The following is a 14,040-nucleotide window of genomic DNA, read 5'->3' as shown; positions in this document are numbered from 1 at the left end:
GAAAGGCAAGTCTCACCTGGTTGCCGGCTGAAATTTTCAGGTATGTTAGGCAACCAGGAGACATGTTTTTGTTTTAGGGCAACACCTGGAAGTTGCCCTAAAGATTTTTTAATAATACTGTAATCTGTAATACTAATACCCTAAATGTTCAAATTATTTTTTTATAAAGTGGGATACTTTACTGTGTTATTTTTAAGGCAAATTTGCCCTAAAGAAGCTCAGGGACTACTCCTGGCGGTGCCCAGGAGTAATGTGGAGCTGGGGATAGAAATGGGGTCAATTGCACGCAAGGCTTGTGCCTTACAAATTGTACTCTCTGGCCTGAGAATCAGAAGTTTGATCAAGTTTAAACTTGGTTCATGTGAGTTGGTATCCAGATGGAAATGCTGCAGAATGGTAAAGAAATTCAGAGGTCTGGGCCAGAGATACACATGCTCTGAGGCTTTAGATCAGTGACAGTCAAACAGGGTGTGGCTATGATCAGCCACAACAAATGAGATATACAGGGTATGCTAACAGGAAAAAGGTATGTGAAGAGCCTCAGAGAGAAGGACCCCTAAGACATAGCAGGAACACAGAAGAATTTTTTTCAAGGAATGAATTACTAGCAGTGGCTAGTAATCAGGAGAGATCCTTCAGTGAAGTAAGGCTATGCAATTTTATTTGCTAATGGAGAGGTCCTAGTTTTGCTTACTAAGGGATAAGCAGCAGCTGGGAAGTGAATAGGAAGTGAGACTATTGGAGAGAACAGGTATAAAGCTTGAAAAGTCTGGATATGAACGGGAGCAGAGAGACTAGGAATAGGATTAGTCATAGGATTAGCTTTTCTTTTCTTTCTTTTTTTTTTTTTTTAAGGATGGGAAAAACAGAAAAAAGTTTGTTGGCTGAGGAGGAAAGAACAGACAGGGAGAGGTTGAAGACAAGTTGTTTTCTTCCTGGCTCTGACATCTGGTAGAAATCTCTAGGCTACTCAGGAAGAGCTAATCAGAATTAAATTTGTAGCCAGTTCATCAGAGAACACAGAGGCACAGGGCTAACCCATTTTAATAAAAACTACAGAAAAATAGGCCCCAGCCAACAGTCCAGTAGCCAATTAAATAATTAAAGGGTCAGAGTGATAGTACAGGGATTAGGGTACACCTGGTTGGATCTGTAGCACCCCGTCCCCCACCCCTCAACATCACAAGAGGCTCTGAGCACTACCAGGTGTGCTTGGAGGCCCCTGGCATCATTGGGCCCACTGAGAGGTGTTCTTGAGGCCTGTTACTCAAATGAATAGCCAGATTGGCTGAGAATCACAAGGAGGGGCCCTGGGCACCCTGAGAACTACTTGGTTGCCCCCTCCCAAAATAATTTTTTAAAAGAGGGTGCTAGAGAGATAGTACAGTGGGTAAGGCACTTGCCTTACACATGGCTGGCCTGGGTTACGATCCCAGCATCCCATATGACCCCTGAGCACCATCAGGAGTGATCCCTAAGCAGAGAGCCAGTAAGCCTGAGCACTGCTGGTGTGGTCCAAAAACTAAAGAGAGAAAAAGAGTGGAGCATTATGTATTCTCTCTCCCGCGCTCGATATCTCCCTCCCTATCATTTTTGCCTCCAAAGGAATGCTTAAGCGGCTGGGGGAAAGGGGTGTGTGTGGGCTCTCCACTGGTGATCCTTGGCCAACTTTGCTTGGCAGTTTAATGCAAAGGCCTGCGGAATGCTTGTCCTTGGGACTGAGGATACCTGAGCGACTCAGTGGGGGGAGGAGGGGATCGAGTCACACTGGTGATGCTCAGTGGCCTCGAGGGCTGTGCAGAGCAATGCTAAGGGGACCAAGTGGTTTTGAAAATCAAAGTGGGGTCAGGCATATGCCGTAACTGCTGCACTCTCTCACTAGGCCAGTATCTGTATTTTTTAATTAAATTTTCTTGCTAATCAAAGTATGCTTTCTGCATTTTTCTAATGGGAAGAAATTCCAATGGGCAACCTATGCTACTCACCAAGAGATGAGCGGTGTTTTGTAAAAGCCTCATGCCTCTCGCGAATGCATTTGTTCAGTTACAAGAGACCTGCACGCCAGTAAGGTCAGCCCATGTGATAGCATGCAGGCAAAATTTCTAATCATGGATCTACACATACATGCTAGGATTTTTTTCCTGTGAAATCAGTATGTTAGGAATTTTTTGTGTGTGAAATCATTTTATTATTCATTTTAAGGATTCTAAAATTTCCTTCAAGAATAAATTACTTCTGCATAAACAAGTCAAATAAGTAAGTTTCAGTGAAATAAACTATGAACCACTGAGCTGTCCCTGGGGATGAGAAAACAATGAGTAACTCTTAGTGAAACTAAAGGATAATTTAAAATAAGGTGTTGGTGCAGAATGCTTTGGCTGGTCACTCTTAAGTAAGTGTAAGTCTTAAAACGCTGTAAACAATATTAAAAAATATAAGCACTTGATGTCTCGGGGCTGTGTTAGTGAAAAGTTTATGGCAAGAGAAAAAAACCAAGGCATTTAAATCTAGACTGTGCCTTCCCTCCATCTGTTTATTAATACGACTAATGTTTGAAGGAAGGACCTCAGACTTCTGTCAATAGAGAAAGCACTTGCTAATCAGTTTGTACTTATCCACATGTGCCTGGTTCCTTCTAAGAGGCTGAGCTCCATCTCTTGAACCTTTCCTGGCTTAAGGTCTCCCCTACCTGATGCGTATATCCCTTCTAGTCCCTTCCCTTCACTCATTTAATCCTTTGGAGCCTGATTCAGCTTTCTGCCCTCTACGAGTCCTCCAAGCACTTTTCTTAAGTCAGATCATTACTCCAAGTATCCTGGTTTCAGTTTAGCACTACCTGTCCTTCCAAACCTGCTTGTTCAACAACTCCCAAGAGATGAGACGCATCATCAGACTGTCCAGTGGGCTCTTCTCTTAAAGCTTTAAGAGCCTTTCTGTCCTTTACCGATCAAGTTGATCTTTCCATGAAGCAGCATTTCAACAGCTCAATTATTCAATTATCATCCCTTGGTCCTATCAAAACATCTGGCAAAACCTGAGTGACATCTCCATTTCCCAAGTTTCTGTAGCCAGGTTACATAATGGGGAACAATAACAAAAAAATCACAAGGGGCAAATTTTCACTTAAATTCTCAATTACCAAGTAGTTAGATTCTTTGCATTGTTCTGCCGCCCTACTATAACTCAGGTCATTCTGTTCTCCACAACAATGATCTAAAAATCCTAAATGTTTGAAGTCCAGTCCTCTCCCTGATGCTGGGATCTGTCTCTGCTTTTACAAAGAAAACCAAAGCCTGTTAAACACGCCTATACCCTCCTCCTCTCCTCCAATGTATTTCCTTACTGTTGTCTCCCCCTTTTGTATTTTCACCTGAGGAGGGCCCATAGGATGTTAGGTAGTTGACTGAGAAATACTGCTCTAAAAAAAAACTTTCCTTCATCATCTTTAGAACCCGACACAACCATGGAGACCTTTTAGCTCTTCTGAAATTGTCTCTTTCCTGAATTGTTTTGAGAGAGAAAGCTCTAGCTTTAGAACACACTACTGACACATTCTATTCCTCCTTTTCACAGCTAAAACTTTGAAGTTGGTATAATAGCTTCTCTCTCTACATGTGGAAGGCAGTATTTCAAGGTCATCAATTATTTCCAGGATGTTAAATTCAGTAAGATTTAGTTTGTATTTCTGCACTCTATTTGATCTCTCGGCAACATTCACTACCCAAGCATACTTCCTTACTTTGGGTTTTTAGGATGGCAAATCCTGACACTATTCTCATCTCTTTAGCTTTCATGTCTCATTACTTTCTTTTCATAAAAGGAGTTCCTGAAATTTTGTGGCCTATATCCTCTTCTCTTTCCATTCAATTCAGATATGGGCACACTCCCCCTTCCCACCCACCCCCGCTCAAGGGCTACTGATGGCTCTATGTTAGCTCTCCCAGTGCTCATTATTGAACATGGGGCTCCTACATGCAAAGTCTGCACTCCAGCCCACTGAGTCATCTCCTGGACCCCATACTGTTTTTAGAAGTCCACATTATAAATTATTTCAGGATTTTCATTTTCAGACCATAATGTCTCAGTCGTAACTCCTCAGTACCATTGCTGAAGCACGAAGGCAGTCATAGACAATAAAGTAACGGGCATGTGATTTTTCAGTAAAACTATACTTAGAAAACTGATGGTGAGCTGAATTTGGCCTATGCCTGTGGTTTGTCTGATGTACTTCCTACTTACAAAATTACCTTCTGTGCTTTCAGTGGCCACCTATGTATATCAAATTCATCTTCAGATCCTTTATCACCTGATCATGTCATCCAACTACCTACATAATGTTCACATCAAAATGTCTCCAAGGTAACTCAAATCTTAACACAGGAATTATGCTCTTCTCCCAGAACTATTCTCCTGCCAGTGTTCTTTCTTAGTTAAGAGGCACTGCCATCCAGATTGCTAAACCTCTCCCATCTCACTTCTTAGTCTTGGAACTGGAGGCATGCCTAACGAAGTCTAGAAATGTCAGTACTTCAAGCACAGAGTCAAATGTAACACTCCACTAATATAGCTAAACTTTATTTTTGTGTTTATTACATGTTTATCTTTGATGTGAATACATATTAGAATTAATTTAACATACAACTTGGGAGAAACGCTGACATTCTCCACTGAATGGGTTTAAAAGGAATGTAAAAATGGCAAACAGAACAATACCTTGCCATTTTTACCTTTCTAATTTTCCAAGATGGAATTCATTATAAAAATTTGTTTAAAAACAATCTAATCATGAAAACCATTTTACTTATGTATAGAGCACAGAGAAATTAAGAATCTCACCACAGCTATCTCCTAGTTAAAATGCAAATACTTCAAGGTTTTATAAACTGAAGGGGATATAATTGATGTCAACTGCAAATACAATGAGTTAAGCAAACCTATACATGCCACTTGCTTTTGTAGGGAAGATATAGGCTTACTTAAATAGAACACAGCAATTTTATTTAATATGCTTGTCTGTTAACCAGTTTGCTGCTACTCAGAATGGGGAGAGCCAAATAAGCGTGTAATGGTAGAAATCGAGGTTAGTTCCAAGTGGCTAAGAGCTAATGATTACTCCGCCTATAATCTATTGTGATATGCAAATATATAGATACTGTAAAAGCTTTTACAGAAAGTTTTAAAATAAAACTCTGATAGTGTGAAATGGCTGAAATTCAGTGTATGAAGAACATTGTCTAAAATATAATCCCAGTATTTCTAAAACAAATCAAGATTATGGGTGTTTATTAAAGTTGTACTGCTAATATAATTTTTAAAAATTAGCACATTTTATGAAAGGCATGCTCTTAATACACTAGCCTTTACTCAAATACCTTAAAAATCAGCTTTAAAAGTGTTTTCTAGCAGAGATCACGGGATGAAAAATTACTGAAAGTGATTAATAAATATTTGTCATTAAACAAATGTTTAGGATCAGCTGCAAAAACCTATTTTCTTTTTTTTTGGCCCATACCTGGCAGTGCTCAGGGTTTACTCCTGGCTCAGCACTCAGGGATCAAATCCAGGTCAGCCATGTGCAAGGCAAGTGCCCTACCTGCTATATGATTGCTCAGGCCCAAACCTATCTTCTTTTAGTGATGCTTATAAAAGACATTGAACAAATTCATTCTAGATTATTTTACGGATCTGAAACTCTCACATGTCACTGTTTAGGATGAATGACATGGCTTTTTATTTTTAAAAACTTCACATTCACACCATGTTGTCAGAGCTTTTCTAAACCAGTCCTCCAATATCAGTTTCTTAAATGAGAAGAAACTTTTTGTCAACCTATCCTCTTCCCTTCTCTGGAAATCAACCCTGCCCACAAACTTAAAGCATATGTCTTTTCTTAGAATAAGATTGACAAAATTTTTTTCTGTATATGGCCTGATAATAGCTTGGGTTGTGGACTAGTGGTTGCTACTAGAACTACTCAATTTCTATTGCTGGTGTGAGTAAAACAGCCATAGACAAAGTTATTTAAAAAAAAAAGTGATAGTCTGTAGTCTGAATTTTGATTACAGGCCATAGTTGGCTAACGCCTTGTCTTAGAAGAAATAACCTACCAAAAATACAAAACAAAAAATCCTGATTTTGGCAAATGTGATAACTGACTCAAGAACACAAAGACTCATTACTCTTCTGATGTTGAACACTTTGAACTTCACCAACTTTCTGTTTCTGGTTAAAATTCTTTCATGTGATGGTTAATTGGGCAAAATTTATCTTGATTTAAGAAACTGCTCGAGTTTCATTTATTGAGGGACTCAGTTTAAAATTAATAAATGATGTCCATACAATTTAATATTCAATTTAATTTTTAAAAAACTTAATGAAAAATATAACAGAATCAAAACAATTAAAGTAAATACACTCACTACCCATTCCAGTAAGTCATTTAAGTCATATCAACTATAGAATAGGAAAAATAAATTCAGGACTGTAATTACTTTAAAATACACTACTTCCACTATTGTCAATATTTTACATTTATGTATATACTCTGTAGTGGAAGCAGAAATTCTCTCTAAAAACATTGTCTCCTTAAAATCTTGAGGTGCATATTAGAGCCACAGGCAATATCTGACATACAAAACTGCAGTACAGGCCTTTCAAATTTGGCATTTCACTGGTACAATACAATGACCGAAGTATATCATCACTGTACAGTGCCTAGACATTCCAGTAAGAACTATCAATTCTTTAATGTAGAATGATTAATACATATTCTACAAGGGGCAGTGAGGTTAGTTAATTCTATAGGATATATCCTGACATAATTTTCAAACTGTACAACAACACAAAAAACTTTGTTAAGGCCATGTTTTATTTGCTGATTAATGGACAAAAGGCAATGTAATTTATTTTTCAAGTATTTTCTTGAAATTCTGTGCTCATAAAAATCATGAAAAGTTGGAAAGACCGTTAGTTAAATCACTGAAACTTTAAATATATCTTACACAATCTTGTTTGTACAAAAATACAAGTTAAATATAAACATAAAGCAATCATGATAATTTTATGCAAATCTGTGTTATGTGATCTTCAGTAATATATAAAAGTTTCTCAGTTCTGTTATTTGCGAAAAGATCAATACCATATTGAATTACTATCTATTGGCAAAGGGCCCTAAAAAGCTTGCTTCAGCATTAATCTTTTACATAGTTAAGTGTATTTCCTAATTTGAAATCACCTAAACACAGGGAAAAAATGGAAGGGCAGTATGTCCATAAACCAACAAATAATTTGGCTGTAATGTATCGATAACACAAAGAAACCCCACACACATCTTTACAATTAACATTACGTATTACATACACACAGGTATACGTGCATACATGCACGTAAACACATACATACGCACACACACATACCCAGTCATAAAACAAAATCTAATGAGGTGCTGCTTCCAGTTCAATATTCAGCTTTGCATTTGTTCTTACTTCATCAAATGAATAGCTTTTTGTCACTTTTCCATTCTTGAAGACAGTATGGAGAAGATCCTGAATGGATACAGATAGCAACAGTAAAAATAATTATATTATTCAGCAAGTATGTAAATAATTTTTACCTTTGATGAAAATGCAGACTAATTGGATACACAGAGATGTTAGTGGTCAAAGGGTGAAATAATTTCATTCAAAGAAGTCTGGTGAGGGGTGGGAGCAGTAATGCAGCGGGTAGGATTCTTGCCTTGCATGAGGCGAACCTGGATTCAAACCCCAGACTCCCTTATGGTCCCCTGAATGCAGAGACAGGAATAAGCCCTGAGCAAGTGTGGCCCCCAAACAAATAAACAAAAAACCCAGAAGGCTAGTGCAAAAGGCAGAGAAAAATTCTGTTTAAAATGGCTACACTAAAAAAAAAAGGCTATGTACGAAACATTTCACTTTTATAAAAAGAAACGACCAAAATAGCAAGTTCTTAAAAGTTTACTTTAAAGGAAAACAAAAAAGAAACTTAAGTCCATTTATTTGCCTTTAATTTTTCAAGCTGGAATAAGTTTACTGTTTGACTTCTCAGAAAAATTATGGCAGTCACAGATAATTGTGATTGACTGTGCAGTAAGATATGCCTTCCAGATCTTTCCTAGACAAGACTCATCACAAATTAAACTTTACTCATCTGAAATTATACCAATTTACGAAGTCACTGAATTCTAGCTATAAACAAAAATTTTCAAAACAGAAATAAAGTATTAGTTTGTTAACTTGTGATGGAGTTAAAAACTTGATTTATAATGGTGACTTCTGAAATGTTAATAATTCTTTAGTAAGATAGATGGCATTCTATCTTACTGAAGAATTATTGGCCTCTAATTTCTTTTTCTTTGTCTGCACTCAGGGGCCCTTATGGGGTTCTGGGAATCAAACTCAGGTCAGTTGCATGCAAGGCAAGCACCCAAACAGGGATTCCAGCCCTAGTTTCCTTCTTGAAAATATCTAAAAGATATTGTGCCCAAGTTTTCTATCCAGTTTGAACACTGAGGCGTATGTAACATTTTCTAAAACTTTTGTTGTCATGATGTTTCAAATTACACTGCCATAGCTTTAGTGTCTTCTTTCAAAAAGTTAAATATAATCAAAGAATGGCTATTCTTATAAACCAACTACTCCTCAAGTGTTCTAAGGGCACCAGACATATACCCTTTTAAAGTTTTTTTTTTTTTTAACCTGTAGTTTATCCTGGATGAACTAAAGACATTTTAGAGAAGTCTAATAAAGTCTTGGTAAGTAAGAGAGTTAAGTGAAGATTACTTAAAGAACTGTACATTGGCTATGTAAAGGGATCTAAAAGTTTAAGAATTTACATAATTTTCACTAATAATTATCATTAAGAATTTTTTCATTAATTTTGGTTTAAAATAATTAAAAGAACATAACAAAGGTATATTAAAAGCAGTAAATTAATATGGTAGTATCAAACTTAGTTTTAACTTTTCTCTCTAAAAATGAGAGGCATTTTCAGTCTAGGGGCCTTACAACCCAGAAATTCTATTCAGTTCACAAATACAAGTGCACTTTTTTGTTATAAAAGACGAGTTCATACAGACTAGTATACTACGTATTTTTAATTTGAATTAGATGTGGTTAGTCTAGACTTCACTATCACTTACGTCGTCTGAATCAAGTTACATCATTTTCACCACATACACAACTAGGATACCATACTTTGCTTTCCTTAGCACATAGAATTTGTGAGACTCAAATAAGGTTATAGGAAACAATCTGAACTGGATTCTATTATGTTTTAAACAAGATAATTACCTTTAATAATATTTAACAATCTGAATAACCCTTTTAAGTCACCAAAACTGTATTAATGGTATTCTTTAAGTATTCTTACTACGCCTCTTCAGAAATGATTCACTGCTAACTGGTTAAGAGTGTGATCTAACATACATCTGTTGAACTTCAATTATTACCCATTAAGTTGTTAGTATCAAAAAATTTGTATTTCTTTTCAAATGTTATGAAATATATTACCTACTGCATTTTTACTATTCTGTTACAACTGAAAATTACCTGAATTCAACTTGGTAGGCCAATAATTAATAAAATTACTTTGTTCTTCCCCCCCCAAAATCATGAAAATAAAAATACGTACATGACCATATTCTTCAAAGTCTCCTTTTCCTTCCTCAAGTGTAACAAAATTTCCTGCTGGTGTCCTATGTAAAGATAACCGCCCCTTTTTTGATCTTTTGTTGGGATCAGCAACTGGGTCCTTGAAGACATTAATCTGGAATCCAAATGAAGAAAGAGAAACACAAGATTAATGATTAATCATCAGAAATATTCAGTTACTCCTTTTAAAAAGAATAAGTTTAAATTTTAAACTTAAATTTAAGTTTAAATTTTAAGGCAATTTATAGGTGTAACTAACCCAATCGTCATCTGGCTTTTTGAAACCTACCTCTAGTTTGTTACAGAGCACTTATAAAAAAATCAAAACATTGAATAGCTTTTCTTATAATGACAGAATGCATAAAATTACATTTGTAAGGCTTGAGGCTAACAGGTATAAGCCTTGTGTTTATCTCCTTTTATATTACAAATTGCCTTTAAAATGATGTTAAATATGGCATATACATGATATAATTAAAAAGCCCTTGTCATGGAGATAGTATAAGGGGTTTGAAGGCTCATGCCTTGCATGTGGCCAAACCTGAGTTTGATCCCAGGCAACACATGGTCCCTTGAATATCGCTGGGTACAGTTTTTGAGGCCCCCCAGCACCACGGAATCTGAGTAGAGGAGCACAGCACTGGCCTACACATTGAACACCTGCCCTGTTAGCCAAGGCTTGCTGTAGGTGCCAAACCCATCGCAAAAAAAAAAAAGGCCAACAACAAGAATCCCTTAGTTAATTAATACCTTAACTACTATATAAGCCTTGGCAAGGAAACTGGTTATTATTAAGGTAAAGGCTATCCTTACAAATCCGTCTCTCCAATACTCCACCTGCCAGTTCAAAAACAAAACAATGCAAAACAAAACCAACCTCATGACCCCTGCAAGAAGAAAGACGGATTTTAAACCAACTCAGGTGATTTTAGTTCTAGTATTCTCCTCACCTCCAGCAGAATCCTAAAGGCCTATGAAGAATGAGAGGGGATCTCTATTCTGTTATCTAGGAACTTGCATATATTCCAATTTTTGGTCATTAGAAAATGTTTTTAGTTTCTGTTTGGGTTTTTGGACCACATCCAGCAGTGTTCAGGACTTATTCCTGGCTTTGTACTCAGGGATCAAACTTGGCAGTGATAGGGGTTGGGAGTGATAGGGGGCTCTATGGGGTGTCAGGGGTGGATGCAGCAGTGTGCAAGGCAAGCGCCTTATTCATGGTACTCTCTCTCAATCTCCCTCGAATATGATTCTGATAAGACTCCAAACTCAATCCACGTTCCTAAAACACTTCTGACAGTGTTTCCCTCTCATGCTTAATAAAAATTTCCCTCCTTCCTTCAAGTCTTTTTATCCTCAAAGTGAACTGACAACATAGTGCAAGTTCAGTAACATATAATCCTTTGATTGCTGCATTAAATAACTGCATTCTACTTAGACAGAGAGAAGGTACTAACAAAGGAGTAAAGATTGAAAGACATACCCCAAGGCCATTAGTTACAACATAACTACACTTGAAGGAACAATTCAAGAGATCTCTTGTTAACTTCTGTAGCAAAGCTCCACCAGAACCGAAGGAAACATTTTCAATACTCCATTTTTTCTGCTTCATGCCTTCTACAATCTAGAAGATTAAAAATAACGACGACAACAACAACAACATTAAAAAAGTGCTCAGTAGTTTGAAAGAGGAAGGCAGTTAATCTTCCATGGGCAATACTGATGAATAAATTATACTAGAATTGTAAATAATAAGATAAGAATAAGGCCTACATTTTTGTATTCCACATTTAAAAAAAAGAAAACCACCATCTACCCAGCATAAAAAAAGGCAGTCTGAGGGGTAAATGTCAAAAGAAGATTTCATGCAAAGTTCTGGATTTGTGGCAGTAGGAATTGTTTTGGTTAGGGTTAGGAGAAAGTGAGAAGGAGTTAAAAAAAACTACAGGTTATTTGAGTAGACTTATTATTGCTCAGATGCCAGAAGCACTAGCACTGAGGTCTAGACATTTGCACCCCAAATCACTAGGCTCTACAAATGACCAACAATTATAAATATATTTCAAAACATGCTTATTAGATGTTGTAGTAAAGTGCATATATGACAATAAGTAAAAATGATAATAAGCATAGAATTAACATTCCCAATCTGAAAAATGCACATAATATTCTTAAAGTTTATTTAGAAAAACAAAGCTTTGGTTTGAAAAGCCAAGTTTAAATACCTAATCGAACAATTCAACTCATACTGAGTTTTTTGAAATTGGTACAAATAACCTGCCCATGTTTTCTCATTTGAGAGAGAGGAAGAGTGTCTGTGCACCTGCTAAGCTGCATAAAATTTAGGTAAAGGTAAATAACAGATGAATGGATAAAGAATCTGGTGTTTAGAACAGACACACAGCTACAAGATAAACTCTAGTTGGCTGCAACTTGGTTGGACCTGAAGGGCACCTTATTAAGCAATGTATGTCAGAGGGAGAACAAATACCAGAAAAACAGCACAAGGGACGAGACAAACAAAAACAAACAGTCCTCCCGTTATTCATCAATCTGCTCAAGCGGGTCCAGTAACGTCTCCATTTTGAGACTTGTTGTTACTGTGTTTGGCATACTGAATATGTCATGGGTAGCTTGCCAGGCTGTGCCGTGCGGGCGAGATACTCTCAGTAGCTTGCCGGGCTCTTCTGAGAGGGGCAGAGGAATCGAACCCGGCTCGGCTGGGCTGGCTGCGCGCAAGGCAAACGCCCAAGGGATGAGACAATATCAAATAATGACAAGCCCTTTGTCTCTTATTACGAAACTGAGATTCAGAGCAGTCAGGGGAGGTATAGTGTGAGTAGAAGAGGAGAGCTAGAAGTGACCAAAGGGCAGCAGTACAGGATCTTTGGTGGTGATGAAGGGTCAACAATTTGTGACTTCTACCACAAACTATCCATGAACATGAACACCAGGGAATCTAACACCACATTAACCATGTTACCCAAACTATAATAAATTATAAAAATTAAAAACAAATGTAGGTATGATTAATAGTTCTAAACGAATAACTTTTAATTTATTTGAGATAAGGAGACGGACAGTGAACATGCCAACTGGGCTTTCTTTATTCAAGGCCCTTCCCTATCTTCGTTGTTTTTATTAATAATCAAAACCAAAAAGACTTGGGCATATGAAATGTGGCTAGGTTGGCTTTAAGTTATGGTCACTTAGACATATTAGGCAAAAGAAAAAGACATAAGCCATCATAAATACATATAAAAAGTGCATGATAAAATAATAAAAATGACAGTATGCCCTATTTGTGTGCCTTTTTTGATTGTGGTGTCCAAAGATGGAACCCAGGCATGCATGTGTGCAAGGAGTGAACTGTACCAATGAACCACATCCCAGGAGAAGGACTGCCTTATTGAAATTTTCAGTATCAAATACATACCTCTTGTAAAGTATTAATGTCTACTCCATCCCCTTGAATAACTCTAAGATAAGGTGGCAGCAACTTGTAGCCCTTTGAGTTCTCAGTAACAGGGAACTTCTTGCCTAAAATGTCCAAAACCTGTATGGAAAAATACAGCCAACAGAAAATAACTGAAACTGTAAAAGCGTTCCAAAGTTAAAAAAACTGAGCACTCCCAAGAACATAAAATTTAATCAAGTCATCTGATTTTTGTAACACTATGACTTTAAAAACTTACTCCAAGTTTTTTTTTGGACTAAGTTAGAAATGCTATTTCCTATTAAGCCAATTTATACTATAAAATGGCTTGAGACAAAAACTTTTCCCCTTAGATCATTCAAATTATACAGATTAGAGAGAAATTTTAATACTGAGTATATATGAGTATATATGTTTAAGTATGTAAGGTATCATTTAACAAACTCATGATTATACTTTTGACTTGATTAGTTGTGCTTGTGTTTTGACAGTTTGGTTTGGTGAATGTGATATAACTTAGATATAAATTCAGAAAAATTAAGATATGTAGAGAAAAGATATGACTTAAAATTTCTCTTAGGTTCACCTACTTACCTTAAAGATGACACCCATTTTTCAATCACTAACTACATATACCACTAATTTATTAACTATTAAAAAACTTTACCTGGTGAAATACTGTAAGCACAAGATTTTACTTGGTCAGTGTTATTAAAAACTTACAAGATACATTTTCTCACAAAATTATTCTTTTTTTCCTAAGTAAACCAATTAAAGATTCTGGCAGCAAGAAAATTTCATACTCAAGACTTTGTTTATTCTTATAACTAAGCCTGTACCTTTTTATTAGGTAGTAAGAACACAACAAAAACCCATTAACTTTGCTAAAAATGAAGCCTGTTACTATTCCAGTTAAGACAGGCATCCTTATTGTTT

The 14,040-nt window shown here is 36.6% G+C and overlaps 1 protein-coding gene across 1 annotated transcript in view; it reads right to left on the bottom strand.

Moving 5' to 3' along the window:
* Window positions 1–6,279: 6,279 nt before the first annotated feature.
* Window positions 6,280–14,040, bottom strand: part of NAMPT (nicotinamide phosphoribosyltransferase) — a 35,187-nt gene continuing 27,426 nt past the window's right edge. Inside the window, exons 8-11 of the mRNA XM_056118272.1 lie at window positions 13,105–13,224; window positions 11,152–11,292; window positions 9,649–9,783; window positions 6,280–7,544 (exon numbers count right to left, since the gene is read on the bottom strand). Of these exons, the coding sequence (XP_055974247.1) occupies window positions 7,434–7,544; window positions 9,649–9,783; window positions 11,152–11,292; window positions 13,105–13,224 (507 nt within the window). The 3' untranslated portion in view covers window positions 6,280–7,433. The remainder of the gene's footprint in view (window positions 7,545–9,648; window positions 9,784–11,151; window positions 11,293–13,104; window positions 13,225–14,040) is intronic.

Source organism: Sorex fumeus, unplaced genomic scaffold (genome assembly GCF_029834395.1).
Source record: "Sorex fumeus unplaced genomic scaffold, SorFum_2.1 ptg000037l, whole genome shotgun sequence".
Taxonomy (NCBI): domain Eukaryota; kingdom Metazoa; phylum Chordata; class Mammalia; order Eulipotyphla; family Soricidae; genus Sorex; species Sorex fumeus.
This window is presented reverse-complemented; position numbering and strand designations above follow the sequence as displayed.